We start from the raw sequence: 17998 nt of genomic DNA, 5'->3' as shown, positions 1-17998 counted from the left end.
AGAGAGTGCAATTTATTTTTCAATAATTAACATACAAAAAAAGCCATCTCCTTGTTGCTTTTACATTTCAAATCCCTGAGTAAAAAGTCAGGCCAATATTAATTCTTGTTTTATTACGATCTTTGTCGCATTCTTAAAAAAAAAAAAAGAACATGCTCATGTCAAACTTTCGTTGTGACTAACCAATGCCACTCCTAAACCAAAGTAGCTGGAGCAACTTTTCCCTATTTATATATATGAAGATACACGTACAGGTAAGTGACATAAACACAATTTTCTGCAAAAACCATAAATAAAAAAAAACAACAGGTCTAAAATATGAACACTTAGAACAGGGGAAGACAAAAACACATTTTGAAAGAAGGATTGATAATATATTGACATTTAATTTGAGTATTTGATTTTGAACAAAATAGTACACACAATAACAACTTTTACTCTATTTTTGGTTAAATGTATTGACCCTTGGTGAGCGGAAGAGGATTAGGGCCAAGCCAAAAAAAAAAAAAAAAAAGCATCTCGAGATTTAAGTCATTATAATGCGAGATTAAACTCGTTAAATTTCGAGAAAAAAAGTTGAGCTACAATCTCGAGAATAAACTCATTAAATATCGAGAATAAAGTCGTTCTGTTTTGAGAAAAAACTCGTTATATTTCGAGAAGTCGAAATAAAATCTTGAGAATGAACTCATTAAATATCGAGAATAAAGTCGTTATATTTCGAGAAAAAAAGTCTAAATAAAATCTTGAGAAAAACGCATTCGATCAGTGTTCATTGCATAGCCTATACTGATAGAGGACATAAATATAATTTTGTCATAATTAGCTAAAGTTGATAGAATTTCTTTGTTACTGAAAGAAAGTCTGAAATATAGCTTGACTAAGTGATCCAACTCTGCCATGTCCTCTATCAGTATAGGGCTTTATTCTCGATATTTAATGAGTTTATTCTCGAGATTGTAGCTTAATGACTTGATTAACGAGTTTAATCTCGCATTATAATGACTTAAATCTCGAGATGCTTTTTTTTTTTTTTTTTTTGCTTGGCACTAATCCTCTTCCGTACAAGAGACTTCTTTTTTTTTTTTTTTTAAATCAAAAAAATAATAATAAATTAAAACAAGAAAACAATTCAAATTACATTTTGAATGCCATATTTTTAAATGTATTTTCAGACATTTGAACCCCATTTTATTAATGAAGAGAAACATTGTGACTGTGTGTATTTGCACCTGTCCTAGTGTTGGCCCTGGTAGGCTGGGACTCCGGTGATGTGAGGCTCTGTCTTCGGCCATGCTCGTCTGATGGCGAGGTGGGCAGCGATGAGACGGGAGGGGTCTGAGCTCTACGCGCCGGCAACAGGGTGGTTGTCGGGTAGCTGGAGAACATCTGTCTGCTCAGACATACACATGCAGATCAATCGTGACACATAGGTTGAAATGTTCACATAATCTCAAAGACAGGTTGGGTTTGTACCTGAGCAGGCTGAGGGGCATCACTCCAGGTGATTCAGAAGCCGGTACAGTCTCGGCATCTGTAACAGGTGTGGTTGCAGTGGTAACGGGTGTGGTTGCTGTGGTAGTGTCCTCTAGCGAGGAGCTCATGAAGGAGGTGCTGCTGGAAGCTGAGGGGGAGGTGGTGACCGGAGTCTGAAACTGTTGCTCTCCCTCTAACTCCTCACACTCTGTATCCACTAAAAACACACATTTACATACATTATGAAGAGAACTGTGGAAAGAGAGTGCTATCTGGGATCTAAAGATGAATGGAAAATAAAGGGTTTTTGCTACTATTGTGATAGGGAACAATATTTTTAATTTTTTAATAGAAAAAAAAAATCAGCTTGCAAAATATTAAGAAAATGTTTAATTACTAGTCGAAACAAAAAAATTATCTACCAATGGACTTTAAAATAATTATCCATTATTTAAATGTTCTAATACATAGTGATTACAATTACAAAGTATACTTCGACTCTCTGACACTGAAGAAGACTGGAGTGATGATGCTGAAAATTCAGCTTTGCCATCAAATTACATTTAAATTAAATAAAAATTGAAAATATTACTGTATTTAATGTATTTTTGATCACATAAATGCAGCTTTGGTGAACATAAGATTTCAAACTTTTGAAAAGTAGTGTTATATATTCGGTTAATGTATATCAGATTTGTTTTATGTTTTCTGAATGTACCTGGCTTGGAACTGTGGCCTTCCTGTTCTTCAAGCAGGCTATTGACCACTAGTTTGTAGATCATAGCCTGTGCCCGCTCCAGGTCTGCTAGCCCAAGTGCCCTTTTGATGGGTGACCTCATAACTGCCCGCTTCACCATGTGTCGCATCAGAAACTGCAGCGCTGATCGCAGCTCCGCCTCCTCCTGACACACGCTGACCCCAGGGCTTGCGCAATCCGCATTATGACCGCTATCAGTCGTCACTTTGGGGATCAGCAGCAGTTCGGCATATTTACTACAGCTCAGAAGTACACTCAGTGTCTTCATTGCTCCCAGATACAGATAGGACAGCTGTATCGCATGCACCTCCACCTGTGCAGCCGCCTCCTGTGAGCTTCCCCGTGTGACCACCATCTCCTGCAGTCTGCGGCGCCCATCCGTTGGAGTCTGCTGTGTGGCATCCTGTGCGTAGGTGGCCAGTTCACTCTCAGAGCGAGAGTTGGGCGGTGCACGAGCTCGAACCTCATCTAAGCTGTGAGATACACGCAGGTCTCCCGTTCCCTCTTTCGGTTTGGCGCGCGTCTCATTCTCTCGTTCTTCCTGGGGTTCGTGCCGGTGTCTCCGTTCGTGCCGCCGGTTAGAGGTGGATTTGGAGCTGTCGTCCTGCAGGCTGGCAAGGGCGGTGAGGTCCAGTAGCAGAGCCGCAGTGAGTCCGCGGAAACGAGAAACGTCGAAGGGAAGGGGCTCTATCGGCTCCAAGTTGTACAATGGCGTGTCACTGGGCGACCAAAAAGTGGGGAAGCTTCAATAAAAAAGAGTGACAAACCAAACAGAGAGAGAAAGAGACAGAGAGAGAAAGTGAGGGAGCAGGGAGGAGGGCCTGGGAACATGCAACATAATGGAGCTAATGCAAAGGAAAAAGTCAATGTAATGATTAGGGAGAAAGAAAAGTGGAAAAAGAGTCTAGGGATGTGCGAGACGAGTCGACTAAACCAGTGTTTCCCAACCTTTTTTCAGTCAGGGCACCCTTTGAAAATGTCCAAAATTTTGTGGCATAAATTCTGTGGCACCCCTCGCATAAGTTACGCTTGGGGGTATAACAGTACAAATTGGTCACAGTTTGATTTGTATCACGGTTTTGGTATGGTTCGGTATTTGCTACGTTCAGGGAAAAAAGGACTACTGTCAAATAAAAAAGAAAATAAGAAAACTTAAATACAAGCAGCAAATAAATACTATTGAGCAAAGATACTAATAAAATAAACAATGCTTTTCAGGTTTTTCAGGTAGGTCTAACATTAGTTTAGGTAGAGAAATTGAATAAAGTAATCAAATGTAAAATAATTGCATATTTCACTGTTTAAATGAAAGATTAATCCTTATTAAACTTACACAGGCTATTCAATCAAGAGTAGTGAGTGATTTCCTCATCTTTTGTTTGCCATTAAACAGTTAAGGCTACTGCCCCTTTAAAGACTAATGCAGCGGTTTGCGTAGTCTTTCTAGACTGTATAAAGTTCACTTAACGGATATTCAGACCATGACTGCTTGGATACTCATCAAGATGGACATGTTGACATACTTTTTGTGTGAGTTTGTCTGTTTAAGCGCAAAATTTGAAAGAGAACTCAACATTTGCGCGCTGTGTGATGTGTGCGCGCTTTCGTATGAGTGCAGAGACAGATCTTCTCATAGCTTGCACAAGTTTTCATTTGCGTCTTCTGGCTATGCACCCGGGTGATAACAGAGAAAACGACTGGTAATTTTCGAACATACGGCAGCACTCGGATGTATTAAAGTTTACAAAGAGAGACCGTTTTACCCACGTTTTTCTATTATCACTGTTGTAATGCATCACTGAGAAGCCAGCATGTATATCCATCGACAAAAACATACATAAAGCATTATTTTTAAGTTACAACCCATATTAAAGATGCGTAATCAGACGTGAGATGAGCCGCGGTTAAATAATGAATAGTTGCCTGTGCATGTCAAGCTTTTCTTGCAATTTTACCACCTCTCATGTGTACAGGTACTTTTCATACACTATGAGTTCAAGCATGGAGGTGCAAGCAGTGCCCGTGTACAATACAATACATTGACCTGCTGAATTGTTACTTTTTTTATTAATTTTTAAATTGAGTTTGTTCTTATTGTCCCTGCAATTCCTATTTGACTTTTTAATAAATATACTTATAATTGGCTAACGCTGATTAAGTGAACGCTTACATTTAAATGTAAAATAATTACAATGCACATCACATGTATATGACTGATTTTTTTTAACTGCATTCAGTGGATTCAATGGATAGCCTATACAGTCTTTTGGGTGTTTGTTAGACTAGTATGTTACAAAATTTCCATGTAATCTGTAATAGAATTTGTTGCGGCACACATCCATAAAAGAGACCAAGAGAGGGCCAGATAGAAAGGAGGAGCTCTGGGGAGCAGGAAAAAGGTAAAAGCCTCAATACAACATTTACAGATCAATAAATCATGCAAACGGCTACCTATCTCTCACCTGATGGTAATCTCCGCCTCATCCCACTGCACCTTAGCTGATGTGCTCCCCTCCTTCACCACACCCAGCAGAGTGGCGTGTCTCCCCGTCTGCTTGTGCACACACCGTCCCCCCATCCTCAACCCACCATCTACTCCCCCTATTACAGCTAACACCGGCCACACCTGGTGGCACAGCGTCCGCAGGTGTGCCTCAGACATATCTGCCGCAGTGTGCCGTCCACTTCTTCCTCTCTCCTCCTCTCGCTCCTCTTCCTTCTCATCCTGCTCATCTCGGCTCTGTGCAGAGCGGCTCTTGCGCAGTCTGGTGGCCCCTGCTGGAGGAGTTCCTTCTCGCAAACAGCCCCTGATCTGCTCGAGGCGTTGGAGTATGCTATGGTTGATGGTTTGGGTCCAGCGCTCCGAGCGGTGTAGGATCCGGACCAGCTGGGTGGTGGCTTCTGCGAGGACAGTTGCTACAGGGCTACAGATTGGGTCGCCGGGTAACAGGTCACGTGGCGTGCCCCTCATCTGCATGTCACAGATTTTTACCTGCGGGGTAGAGGACGAGTTAAAGCAAGAAAGAAAACTGTAGAAATTTGGCAACCTGTATACTTTTTCGTTGCTTTCACTTTTTAGGTAGTGCTATTAATCATATTTTAGTTCTGATTGCAACTGCAGTCTGAACTAAATATGAGATAAGATCATGTAGTACAAAATAACAGCAAGAATTTATTTTCAACTAAGAGTTTTGTTTTAAAAGAATCAAAAAACCACCAAATTTATCAGGGTTATTTAACATCATTTCAAACAAATAAAATACTTTAAATATTACAATTGTTGCTATCTAAACAATCTTTTCATTGTTATTTTAATAAATTATTTGTTTCATTGCAATGTATGCCTATTGAAAATTTTGCTATTGACCAAAATGTTTACATCCCGAACATGATATACATTTTCCTTTCATCTCTAAGGCAAAAGAAATCTAAGCTTAGACTGACCTTTAACCAATAATTGTAATGCAGTCCGAACAGTCAAAAATGGCGAGTCTATCAGTGTTATTTTAGACAAAATAAATAAGACCACAGGTGTTAAATCAACATCTCTGCGTCTTACCTTCTCCCCTGGGTTGCTGCTGTAGAACATGACACAAGGGTAGAGCTCCGTAGCATCGACATCTTCAAAGGCTAGTTTGGGTTCCTGCCGCATAAAGCCACATGGTTTAGCATACATAGATACGGTTAAAAGAAAGTAAAATAATGGGTGTTAGAGCTCAGCTATTGACAAGAGAGTTTTCATGAGTGGGCTGCACCTCTCCATTCTTGCCAAAGGACACAGTCCTCGCCTCCATGTCCAGTACACATGTGATGTAGTCTCCCTGTGTGTAGCTGGACAGCGTGAGGGTCTGTTCTCCATTATGGTAGAGGTTGCCACTGTATGCACGGTAAAGCCACATGTCTGCTGTTGTGCGGTGGTTGAAATCATGAACGGGCCAGCGTGAAACACCCACACACGTTCCCTCGTTTCCACGATTCTCCTTCACGATATAAAACTAAAAAAAAAAAAAAAGAGAAAAAAAAAAAAGATATGCACTTATACTCGCATATCTTGAAAGAATGTACATATTATGCTATCAGCTTGCATGTATGTTTCTGTGTGCGTGCGCACGTTTGTACACACACACAAACATACTTCCGTTCAAAAGTTGTTGTTTTTTCAATTTTTTTAATTAATTAATACTTTTATTCAGCAAGCATTCATTAAAATGATCAAAAGTGACAGCAAAGACATTTATAATGTTACAATCTATTTCAAATAAATGCTGCTTTCTAAACATTAAAGAACGCTGAAAAGTATCAGTTTCCAAAAACTATTAAGTAGCACAACTATCAACTGTGATAAGAAGAAGAAATGTTTCTTGAGCACCAGATCAGCATATTAGAATGATTCCTGAAGGATCACATGACACTCAAGACTAGAGTAATGATGCTGGAAATTCAGCACAGGAATAAATTACCACTTAAAATACACAAACATAATATTTAAAGTATTTAAAGTACACATTTAAAGATTATTTAAGGTATAAATAATCAAATAATACAAATAGTAAAGTAATTATTTTAAGAATTGAAGATTTTCTTATCTTTCATATTTTTGCAATAAAAATCTCTTATCAATCCCAAACTTTCAAACAGAACCGTCAAAAAAATCTGTATAACCTTCCACTGGTAACAGCCAGAGGAAATGCCAGTGGAGGCCAGGCCGTAACCTTTTCCCCCACTGCCGTGTGTAAGTCCCTGTCCGCTTTCCACCACACAGCACTGAGCCTTCTCAGGGTCAAAAGTCACTTCCTGAATAGGCAAGTTTTCTTCTTCCTCCTCGCTCTCACCCTAAAACAACCAGAAAGGCAATTTAATGGCATATCGGAGAGGTGAATTTTGAGTAAGAGTAAATATACTTGACTGACTGCATCTCCCTTACCTGTAGTTTGAGCTCCTGCTCTCTCTCTTTTAGCTGGATGGTGTGTTTTGCTTGAGCAACGGGTGCCTCCCACATACAGTCAGAGAGCAGCGAGAACAACCTCTCCACCACCTACCATACAAAATCGATTTAATTTAGCTCTGCTACACTGCTACACAAAAATCACAATACAGGTGTGTGGAGTCAGACCTGGGTCATCTGATGGTCCTCCACGCTGCTCTCACAGGCAGGAAGTACAGCTTCCAGAACATGCAGGGCTAACAGCCGTGTCCTCAAATTACCAACTAATGGAATGCCTGAAAAACACATACATTCAACTAATCTAACCACTAGCACATAGACAAGATAATGTTGTCGGGACATTGCTGTATTACCTGAACAGCATTTCTGAGCAGCAATGTTAAGAAGGACTTCAGTCCATTTGGGAGAAGCCATCTTGGACTGGATCGCTTTGGAAGAGACAACGCGCCGCAGAAACACCAAGAAGTCTCCGAGGTGCAGCTCTGCAGTATGTGTCTTGCGTAGCAATGCTACACCAGAATTAAAGCAATATATAAAAAACCCAAAATTAATTGACATAGCACGCTTGTGGCTGTTGAGCTCTTAGTGTCCTACCTCGAAAATCTTTTTTCTGAGCATCTGCGCAGTCGTCAGTCTTCTCCTGCATTTCTGTACTTGCATTGAGTGTGCTTCCAGCAGCCTGAGCCAGCAGAGTCTTCAGCTGACTGCACAGAAGATCCAACAGGGACTGGACCACCTTAGGACTCAACCTATCTGCATATGTCCTGATGAAAAGATAGGAGAGAGCAACAGTCAGTCATTTTGAACACTGTGAGATTTGAGCACTCAGTTTACACTACCGAGTCTGAATTTCCCTAAAGAACATTCAGGCATTAGCATTATAATTTAAAACACACAGCATTTAAGGTTCAGATTGGCTATGAAAAAACAGGTGTAAACAGTCTGTGAGTGTACCCGGTGCTGATGGCTAATATCTGTAGCAATCTGGTGCTGGCCACTTTAAGGGCAGTGCTGAGCTGAGAGCCTGCAGGCTTGTGCAGGAGTTGCAGTGTTTGTCCAAGCAGGGTTTCCGTTCCACAAAGCTGTGAGAGAACGTCTAACAGGCCACTGGAGATGGCTAATGATACATCAACAGGCTGGTATCGCACGCTTAGAGCGAAGACTGTCACCAATAGAAGCCTCTGCTGGGCCTCTGGGAACACACACAGCATTGTGAATTAGGTTCAGTATAGTAAAATATAATATTAATGTAGTGTATACTCAAAAATATTACCTATGTGGTGCTTGTTAGCTTGCAGGGCTCTCTCTAATGTGACCGACAGCTGCTGATATATCTTGTGCACAGCTGTCTGAATGTCCATCTGTAAACTTTTCTTGGCTGCTCTGACTCCATCCTATAAGGAAAGACAAAGCACATGCAGATCATTTAATAAATTATAACTTTTTCAGCATGTTGTGAAAAGCCATTTCAGTTCTTCCATGCCCAGTTTATTGTGAAACAAAATGCTCACATCCATTCTGATCTTTTTAGTTTTTTGGCTCTTTAGGGATATTTTCTTAATAAGGCCTTATGCTTACATACCCAGTCTAAATTAACTCATTTTAAGTCAGCATGACCTACAAAGAAGCTCAACTATGTTCAGAAATGCAATACATTGCTTGTTTTTCACTGAAGATGGACCTAAATACATTTTGAATGGTATGCCACACATTCAAAAACATTTTACCAGTACCTCTAATTCAGAGCCATAACCACCATAGACACTGAGGGGGACAAGTCCCCCCAAATATTCAGAAATGGTAAAATTGTCCCCCCCAATATTTGATATTCTTGATGCTGCTCTGCTGTACTCCATTAGACACCGCTCAGTTTGTTGCTAGGATGACAAAAGTAAAATATTACATTTTTGGGTTGGTCTGCCTCAGCGGTCTAACAGTGCTCATCACTGTCAGAATGAGAGAGATGGACAATCAAATCAAAGGTGGCGGGGATTACTGTTAGGGCGAATTCCAATGCAACACTTTAGCTTTATTTTACAATAAAAACTTTCTTTAACCAACAGTAATATCAAGTGATGCAAACTACTCAACATTTTTAATGAAATTTCACCAAATGTTTTATGTAAATCATAACTGAATTTGATGTGACAAAAAACATTTTGCATTTTTACATATTAGGAATGTGTGCATAGTTAAAAATATATATTTTTTGCAAATAGTTTACTTCATAATTACAACAGAACTGGAAATTTTACAGTTCTTATTTTTTCTTTCTTCCGTAAAAACCCTTTGAATCCTGTGCTTTAATCTGAAAAAAATTACATTAAATAAAAATTTTAAAAAAAGTTTAGATCAATGCCAGTTACCTGGTAATGGTGTAGTTGGACACTCTCCCCCTTTGCTCCCCCATTACTGACGGCACCCAGGCCGAAACATCCCGACAGGAACTGCAGTCTGACTGATGTTAGCAGAGAGGCAGAGTGAAAACTGAGGCTTATGCGTCCAGCTCCACCTCCAGTGCCTGGTTGACTGCTTTTCTCCTCCATCCCAGAAATCAACACCACAATCTGATGAAGAGCCTCCAAACGCAACTATAGAAACACATAAAACAAACAAAAGCATTAGATGTGGCGGTGGAAGGCATCTGCAGTAACAAACACATTAAATTAATGCACATACCTCGGCCCGGCTCTGCTGCTGCTCCATGGCTATAATAATGGCCTGCGGGCTGGTGGACACACTCTCTTCTGGTTCCTTAAACGCAGGAGCATTCCCAACATCTCCACTGATGAAGTTCACAATGTTCTCGATGAGTGCATGGAGCCTGAGTGATTGGCTCAGATCGATGTCTGACTCTTCGTAGGAATGTGGAGAGCTATACAAACACTCACGGGCTGAGCGTCCCCCAAACCAATCAGCAGAAGAGTCTGGAGAACTGTATAGAAAACCTTGGAAAAAAACAAAATCTGTTAAACAAATTTATAATAATAGGCAAATAAGTCACTTAAATACATGTATATTTAAAATGTGTATATAGATTATTTTTCACACTTTCAGGCCTGCTTTTAAGAGAAAATGGGGAAAGTCTTAATGTAAATAATAAAAATGTAAATTAAGGCCAGTTTTATTAAACAGGACAAACTAGCGTTAGAGCGGAATTCCATAAATGTGCTTATGGGAGTGGACAGTTCTGCACATAATTTACTGATGACGCGCAAATTAAAGAACACAGATGCAGCCCGATCATTTCCATAATGACCAGTGCAACCTACTGTTAGTGTCTGGTTTAAGCCACTTTTTTAGGGCAGTAAATAATGTAAATTGTAATTTAAACAGTAAATTGACGAGCGCAAGCTTTTATAAAATCACCTCGCATGATTCATTTAAATACTCTCCTCTAGGGCTGGGATAAACGATTATTTTTTAAACGATTAATCTGGCGATTTTTTTTCCGATGCATCGATTAATCTAACGATTAATTTTTCCTGTCCGATTCGGTTACGATTCGATTACCGATTATCTCCCCATTAATTGCCTAATAGCAATTTATACATGTTGATTTAATTATCTGAATGAAAAAACGAATTCCTTAACGTTGCAATATATGTTTATTGATCTTAAAATTCCAAAGTAAGACTATACAAGAGCAATGCATTCAATAAAACCTTGAAAACATAAAGTAGGCTACACACACACACACACACACACAAATAAATAAGTATTAACCTACAACACAGAAACATGTTATACGATTTTTCTATGTATGCAACTCAGCCTACAGTCTATGCCCATCGATTAAATATAAACAAGTTGGTTAATCAAATCCGGGGACACACTGCAAGCGTGAGCGTCTCGGCTGCGTGGCGTGTCCGTTTTTGTTTCGGCTCACATGTTAACAAGTTGGAGTTTGCACACTGCCTGTGACGCGCGGAAAACGCGTGCATGCTAGAAATAGAAGAGCGCCTATTTTTCACGTGTTGGGAGCGTCTCCAGGCAAAATAGAATAGGAAAATATATTTATATATCATTTTGACACGAATACATATTATTAAATTACATTTTCATGTTTGAAAGTCTGTAGGTTTACATAAATGCAGATATAGGCCTAATTGTAATAATAAAAAACGTCAATTATCGATTTTGAAATATTAAACCTGTCAATACAGAACAAAATGTTCTGTAGCCTATTTTGGCATCAATACCATAGATATGTGGCTACTCCCGACGTTTTCTTTGCTGTATCAGTAGGCTATTTATGTTTAACATTAGGAATAGGGCTTCCCTCCGCATCAATAGCAGCAGCAGTGCCGCGTCAGACACGCTTCTAGTGTGCAAAGGCAGAGAAAACGCCACGCAGCCCCGTGGCTGACCCGCAACAGAAACGCCACGCGCATCCGCGGCATGACAGTGAAAAAAGTTACATGTAGAGTGCATTATGGGCGCCAATATTCCGTTTAAAACCCGAATAGTCCTGGGATGAAACTGCTCACTTAGGATGGATACCCTCGGTCACATCAGCGCGATTAGACATTAAACATTTTAAATTTAAAACAGCTTATTATGTAGGTAACGTAGCCAATGTGTCCGATGCTTTCACTTGATGCAAACGTTTGTTTTTGTGAAAAAAATACATCAAATATTGCCAAAACATCTGTCTTCCTGTGTGCAGAAATTTGTTTATGTAGCCGTGACAACAAAACGCGTGCGCGCATGCCTGTGATGCTCCATGCGCACCGCGCGCCAACCCCATAGACTGTGGCCAACCCGCAAGCCTTGCACTTCTGAAAGTCTGAGGAGCCACTCGTGTTGCTACCATAGAGATACATAATAAATAATATACTTAATTACATAATATACTTTATTATGTACATCTATGGTTGCTACTACTCTCCGGCGCCGCCATCTTTATTTTGAGTCTGACGAATCGACGCGCATATTTTGCGTCGACGTATTTTTTGCGTCGACGTCATCGATGACATCGACGCGTTGTCCCAGCCCTACTCTCCTCCCATGAATTTTGCGCCTGAAAGGGAAACTCCTACAAATTTATCACTGTGCGTCTTTAGTAAATAATCCTGACAGTAGTTTTAAAGCAGCTGTTAGTAAATCTTGCCCTTAATGTCTAATTTACGTAGCTATGACTGTTTACACAATATACAAACAAAAACACATACAGAAAAAATAAGCATAAGCAGATTAAATGGCATCATATAATCTCTTGTTCAAACAAATCCCCTTATTTTAACAAAACCCACCGGATCTGATGCCAGCACATGGGAGGCAGGGTACGTGTATAATAGGTGTATAGGCCTGAACGTGAAAAATTAATAGTCAATATTAATAGTTCATTAATAGTTATGTGCAGTGAAATTACTATTTTATAGAAGAAATTAGTTGTGGGACAATTTGAATTTTGGCAGAACATGAAGATGCTTCAAATGTATGGACTCATTTAGCCAAGTAGAAGAAACAGACTGACAGAGAGCTGTCAGACACATTGCATGTGTACACAGAAAGACTCTTGCACAAAAATACAGAACAGTACAGTGTGTCCCACTGTTAGAGGGTCAAAGTGTTGGGGGAGGGGACATTACCTCTTTTTTTAGGAGTGAAAGCTAAATCCAGATCCACATTCCTCCTTGCATTCTGAAATTGGTCACACAGACATGTTACATAATTGCAATTTATATAGCAAGTCAATTAGATAAGGTAGTGTGCATGTCACAAATCTAACCAGTGAGTATCCCTCCTCATCAGACTCTGGCTGGGAGAGATCAGACTCACTCCTGGATTTTGTGAGTCTGTAGCTGGGACTGCTCTGGATAGACCGACTCTCTGCTGACAAGCTCTCGCTCCTAAACACAAAATGAAAATGGGAAATAAATGTTACATTTCCTATGAGTGGCCATAACACAATCATATCATAAAAAATGTGACCTAAATATAATAGTAATATTGCAATAATAAAACGAATACCACTAATAAATAATGTTTTCGAATGACTGAAATGATAGGTAGCTGCTGATTTTAAGCTAATTACAATTGGGTCAGCTTAAAAAGGTGCTTCAGAATTAGGGCAGCACACAAGGTCTCTTGCAAACTGGATAATATAAAATCTTGAAAAGTAGGTCAGGCATTCCTGGGCCGCACGAGAGCGCTGGAGAGTTAAACGAGTTGTGAGACCTTCAGACTTCAAAGATAAGGATTACATATGAAAGTCGAGGCACGTTTACGCTTGTTTAATCAGCTACATGTACGTGATAACAATGACAATGTCACTCACCTCGGCATAAATCCGCCTCCGTCCTGGTTGAGCCCACCTGTCAGGGGTTGCTGACTGCTGTGTTGAGCCAGCGGCGTGCTAACGGCCAGCAGGAGCATTGCACAGCGGTGGATGACAGCATTGCATGCGGTGGTGTAAAGATCCTGTCCCTCCTGAGCAGTTGTGCTGTTCCTGCGCTCGGGACCAGGCTGAGCCGGCTCTTCCTGTACACTCATGCTTCCTGTTCGATCTCGGTCCCTTCCCCGTGCTGCCTCCCGTGCTGATAGGAAACATTGAAAGATTTCTGTGGCCGCCAAGACATAAGACACAGAGCAACCGGGTTAGGAAAGCAGCCAAGAAGCATGACGCTGTTAAGTGCCTATGGCTGGATAATACACAGTCATGTGTAACAATTTTGGAGGTTTTATTAGTATACACTACAGCAAGATAATTTTTTTTTAAAAAGGATGCATTAAAGGGGTGATGAATTGAGAAATCAACTTTCCCTCGAGCTTTTGATCTATAAAAGGTAATTGGTCATGGTAATATAAGATTATCCTTTACGTTTCAGAGCTGAAAACTTCCTTGTTAGTCAAAGAAAAGCTTTTATAGGCACCAGGCCCAGAAAACGATTGTGTGCTTCATCCTGACGTCATCTAGTGGCGAAACATGCCTCTACAGAATAATAAGCAAGTGTAATTCAGTAGCCCCGCCCACCGACTCATCAGATCAAGCTATAAACACGTCAAAGAAGATAGCAAGATATTGTGGAAGAACATTCACTGCATAATCTTCCTTTGGATCCTAATATTAGGAATGTGTGATACTTCACACATTTTAGTTCCAGCTCATGTGGGAAAGAATGTTTGTGTGTTCGCTTCATTTCACTGCAAATTCGTTTGTAAACAAGTCTCAGGATCTGGGTTTGCAGACACAATGTTGTGCTTTCTATATTGGATCCGACAGGAAGGGTGCAACAAACTTATGTGAGTAAAACGTCTTTTTTATATGTATGCTTAATAGTAGTCCCGGGGCTGTGTTTCCCAGGCGAGCTATCAAATGTATGCCCGTCGGCAGAAATAATATGTTCTTGTTCTGGGCGTGCGCGCATGTGTGTGCATGTGTTCACGCTTATATCCACAGATCGTGCGGGCCATGTAATACAGAAATAATAGTCCAATCAATCGCATGTGGATGAGAAATAAATCATTGTGTTTGTTTAATAAAGACTTTTATGAGTCCTGTGAAAAAATCATTCCGGTTGCCGCTTTCAAATCAATCCCTCCCTTATGAACTGAGAAGGGGAGCAGAAGCTCATTAAATATGCAAATATATATATAGTATATATGAAATAAACCATGTTCTTTTGCACAACTGAGCACCAAATCAGAATATTAGATTGATTTCTGAAGGATCAATCAAGACAATGTGACAATGAAGACTGGAGTAATGGCTGCTAAAATCGGAATCACATGAATACATTAACATTTTAAAATATATTCAATTAGAAAAGTATCATATTTCACAATGTAACAGTTTTTACTGTATTTTTGATTAAATAAACGCAGCTTTGGTGAGTAGCAGAGACTTAGCAACCCCTTAGTAAAAAAAACTTAGCAACCCAAACTTTTGAACGGTAGTGTATATTGTGTGGTGTATTCTAGCAGTGCAATTTACACTGTCAATCCAATTACTAAATATATATCTTTAAAGTAACAGAGTAATAAATTCGAATTGTCATTATTTGCCCTAGTGTCATTCGAAACCTGTATGCTGTTCATTTTTGAAGGAGGAGATCGTTTGTGAATATTAACTTCAATTTTGGTCTTCAAACTTCAATCGATAGCGTTGTAAAAATTCTGTTTATCTCACTCAAAATATAGCAGCATATGGTTTAGGAATGATGAATAGAATTTTGTTGTGTAAAACTGTTTAAGTGTAATAGTTCTCAGACAGGAAAATGTAAAAATACACCAAAATTGTGTGAACGTGTGTGACAACTTTGCTCCATGCCACTCAAAGCATTAGCCAACATCAACACGCACACATGCCCTTCAAATGTGTCTGAACTCACTCCCTGCGGTCATGACTTCATGCTCTCTTTCCTCCTCGTCATCTTCCTGCTCCTGGTGTCCTTCCTCCCTTTCCCTTTCTCTGTCTCTCTCCTCCAGTTCAGCCTCCTCATCTATAGTTCGGGTGAACGAGTGTTCCTGAGGGTCCATCTCCACAGAGTCCACATTATCAGAGATCTGCACACAGGATGAGAAATGGCTTTACATATAGTGAGGTCCAAAAGTCTGAACACATTAAAATCCCAGGACTCTAGAAACAAAAACATTAAAAAAATATATATTTTATTTTGACTCATTTTCATGAATCCCCATTTGGTGCACATATTTTTAAGATGATCTTTTTCTGTTCCAAAGAAGAAATAAAATCATTAGGACTGACAACATGAGTTGTAATGAGGGTGAGTAAAAAAAAGTTATTTTTGGGTGAACGATCCTTTTAAAACAAAATGCTTTCACATGCTTGCTGTTATCAAAGCAAAAGGGGTGCATGCCAGATGCTTTTTTAAAGCTTAAAAAAAGTTATTCATTAAACTGTTATGCTGATAATATAATTTGTAATGAAACCATACTCTGCGTTCTCGTGATGATGAGCGGGTCTGGATGAGCTCCATGTTCTTGCAAGCCAAGAGGCGATTCCGCACCTTATAAACACTGCGATACACCTCTGCCAACAGTTTACAAGGCTGATATCTACAGGAAGACATAAAAACAAGAGAGAAATTCTTTAATCGTGTCCACAGTGAGGCTTTCTCCGTAGTCATGTAGGATATGATGTCATACCTCCCCTCTCCACACGCCTGTCCCAGTAGCCCTGTGTGTTTCAGTAGGACAGCAAGTACAAAGCGGGACACTGTGTCTAACAGAGCCTCATTCGGCAGTGACGAACTATCCCAATCTACACAAACACACACACAAACACATACACACAAAAAAAAGACTAAATGAACAGGTAACGCCAAAGACATTGGCTTGCACAATTGCAAATTGATCATTCTAATGTGAAATTTAATAAATTAACAAATATCCACTAAAATCCACTAACTTCATAATTAAGAAGCCATAGAGGTCTGGTTTATGACCAGCTGTAACAGTGTCAATTGCTTTATTTGTACTGTAACCAGACAGTAATGGTGGAAAAATATTGCACTTCAAAACAGCAATGTACACTCAAATATTACTCTAATTATAATTATATGCTTAGATCCAGATTGCTTTCTGAAACAAAAATGTCATATAAAATAAAACTGACACAGTCCAAATCAGATGCATCAAGACAAATTGTGTGTAGTGTTGTAAAGCAACCTTGGGTTCTTGAAAGGCGCTATAAAATAATAAACATATTCTTATTAGTGAGATTTTGGACCATTGAGATTTCACTGTGGGTGGGCCTACCTAACACCACAGAAATAAAAGCCATTACAAGGTTTGCATAGGTTAATGTGTGACTTCTGAGACTATGCAAGCACTTACGCAAGTAAGGCTAATCAGTGAATCATTCATAATACTCTTTCCATAATCCTCAATATATGTTCTGTGTTCGTGTCCTACCCTTGCTGATGGCATAGTCCTGCAAGTTTGTCCACAGGCTGTATGTGGGCTCTTTAGTTGATCCAAGGGCCAAATCGACCAGCACACTCATGTCAGAATGCAACTGACAGTCAAACGGTCTTTGTTCCTCATTTCCACACAGAGCCACCTCGAGTAGAGAGCTAATGCATGCATCTGAAACACATACACACATAGCTTTGACATCAACATGAAATGGCATTCACAACCTTTATAGACTTCCATAATAAGCCAAATTGAGTGTGTGTTAATGTTTTTTTTTTTTATCCAAGCGGGGACTTCAACCTGAATGCACACCGACTCATGGGGAGTTGTGTCACCATAGGGACTTAAACTGAGGTCCCCATGGGGAAGCAAGCTCATAAATCATACAGGAGTTTATGTGAAAATGTAAAAATGTATAAAGCTTTATGTTGTTGGTAGATTTCGGGGTATGGTTAGTGTAACGGGATAGAATATACAGTTTGTACAGTATAAAAAACATTACGCCTATGGAGAGTCCCGACAAAGAAAGTAAAACAGAAATACGCGCATGCGTGTATGTGCATACCTAGCTGGGGTATATCAGTCTCTAAGCCATTACTAAAAAGTGGTGTTTTGAGCCAGTGGGTAGTGTGTTGTTCTTCAGGTGAGGGTGGGGCTCCCTGAAGCATCCCTCCAAGGCAACGTCCCACCAGCAGCGCTACAGTACGCTCTAGATCCACCAACCACACCCAACACTGCACCGGTCCTGACACGCTCACTGGATCAACCAGATCTGGTGTGCCTACAGGAAGAAAGGAAAGAAAAAATGTTTTCAATATAAGATTTGAGAGTGAAAGAAGAAAAAAAAGTACTAATTCAAAACAATATCACAGATTAACGCTAAGGAAGTTGTACAAATGAGAGATTAGCAGCTCGAGCTAGTGATAGTTGATGAA

At 39.9% G+C, this 17998-nt stretch overlaps 1 protein-coding gene across 8 annotated transcripts in view; it reads right to left on the bottom strand.

Annotated features, from left to right (window-relative positions):
• Positions 1 to 17998, bottom strand: part of herc1 (HECT and RLD domain containing E3 ubiquitin protein ligase family member 1) — a 58226-nt gene that overhangs the window by 26534 nt on the left and 13694 nt on the right. For 6 of the 8 annotated variants that reach the window (XM_067442419.1, XM_067442411.1, XM_067442456.1 and 3 more), the window contains exons 18-40: positions 17629 to 17844; positions 17061 to 17234; positions 16293 to 16407; positions 16082 to 16202; positions 15515 to 15689; positions 13462 to 13744; positions 12913 to 13033; positions 12773 to 12824; positions 9858 to 10126; positions 9545 to 9769; positions 8452 to 8572; positions 8133 to 8370; positions 7773 to 7942; positions 7532 to 7687; positions 7347 to 7453; positions 7158 to 7268; positions 6896 to 7066; positions 5989 to 6228; positions 5793 to 5876; positions 4696 to 5225; positions 2195 to 2976; positions 1477 to 1693; positions 1233 to 1393 (exon numbers count right to left, since the gene is read on the bottom strand). In XM_067442419.1, the coding sequence (XP_067298520.1) occupies positions 1233 to 1393; positions 1477 to 1693; positions 2195 to 2976; positions 4696 to 5225; positions 5793 to 5876; positions 5989 to 6228; positions 6896 to 7066; positions 7158 to 7268; positions 7347 to 7453; positions 7532 to 7687; positions 7773 to 7942; positions 8133 to 8370; positions 8452 to 8572; positions 9545 to 9769; positions 9858 to 10126; positions 12773 to 12824; positions 12913 to 13033; positions 13462 to 13744; positions 15515 to 15689; positions 16082 to 16202; positions 16293 to 16407; positions 17061 to 17234; positions 17629 to 17844 (4839 nt within the window). The remainder of the gene's footprint in view (positions 1 to 1232; positions 1394 to 1476; positions 1694 to 2194; positions 2977 to 4695; positions 5226 to 5792; positions 5877 to 5988; positions 6229 to 6895; positions 7067 to 7157; positions 7269 to 7346; positions 7454 to 7531; positions 7688 to 7772; positions 7943 to 8132; positions 8371 to 8451; positions 8573 to 9544; positions 9770 to 9857; positions 10127 to 12772; positions 12825 to 12912; positions 13034 to 13461; positions 13745 to 15514; positions 15690 to 16081; positions 16203 to 16292; positions 16408 to 17060; positions 17235 to 17628; positions 17845 to 17998) is intronic. The other 2 variants (XM_067442442.1, XM_067442449.1) reach the window with 2 other exon arrangements.

The sequence above is a fragment of the Pseudorasbora parva genome, chromosome 1, assembly GCF_024679245.1.
Source record: "Pseudorasbora parva isolate DD20220531a chromosome 1, ASM2467924v1, whole genome shotgun sequence".
NCBI classification, from domain to species: domain Eukaryota; kingdom Metazoa; phylum Chordata; class Actinopteri; order Cypriniformes; family Gobionidae; genus Pseudorasbora; species Pseudorasbora parva.
Note: the sequence above shows the minus strand (reverse complement) of the source record. Positions and strands in the feature narration are given on the sequence as shown.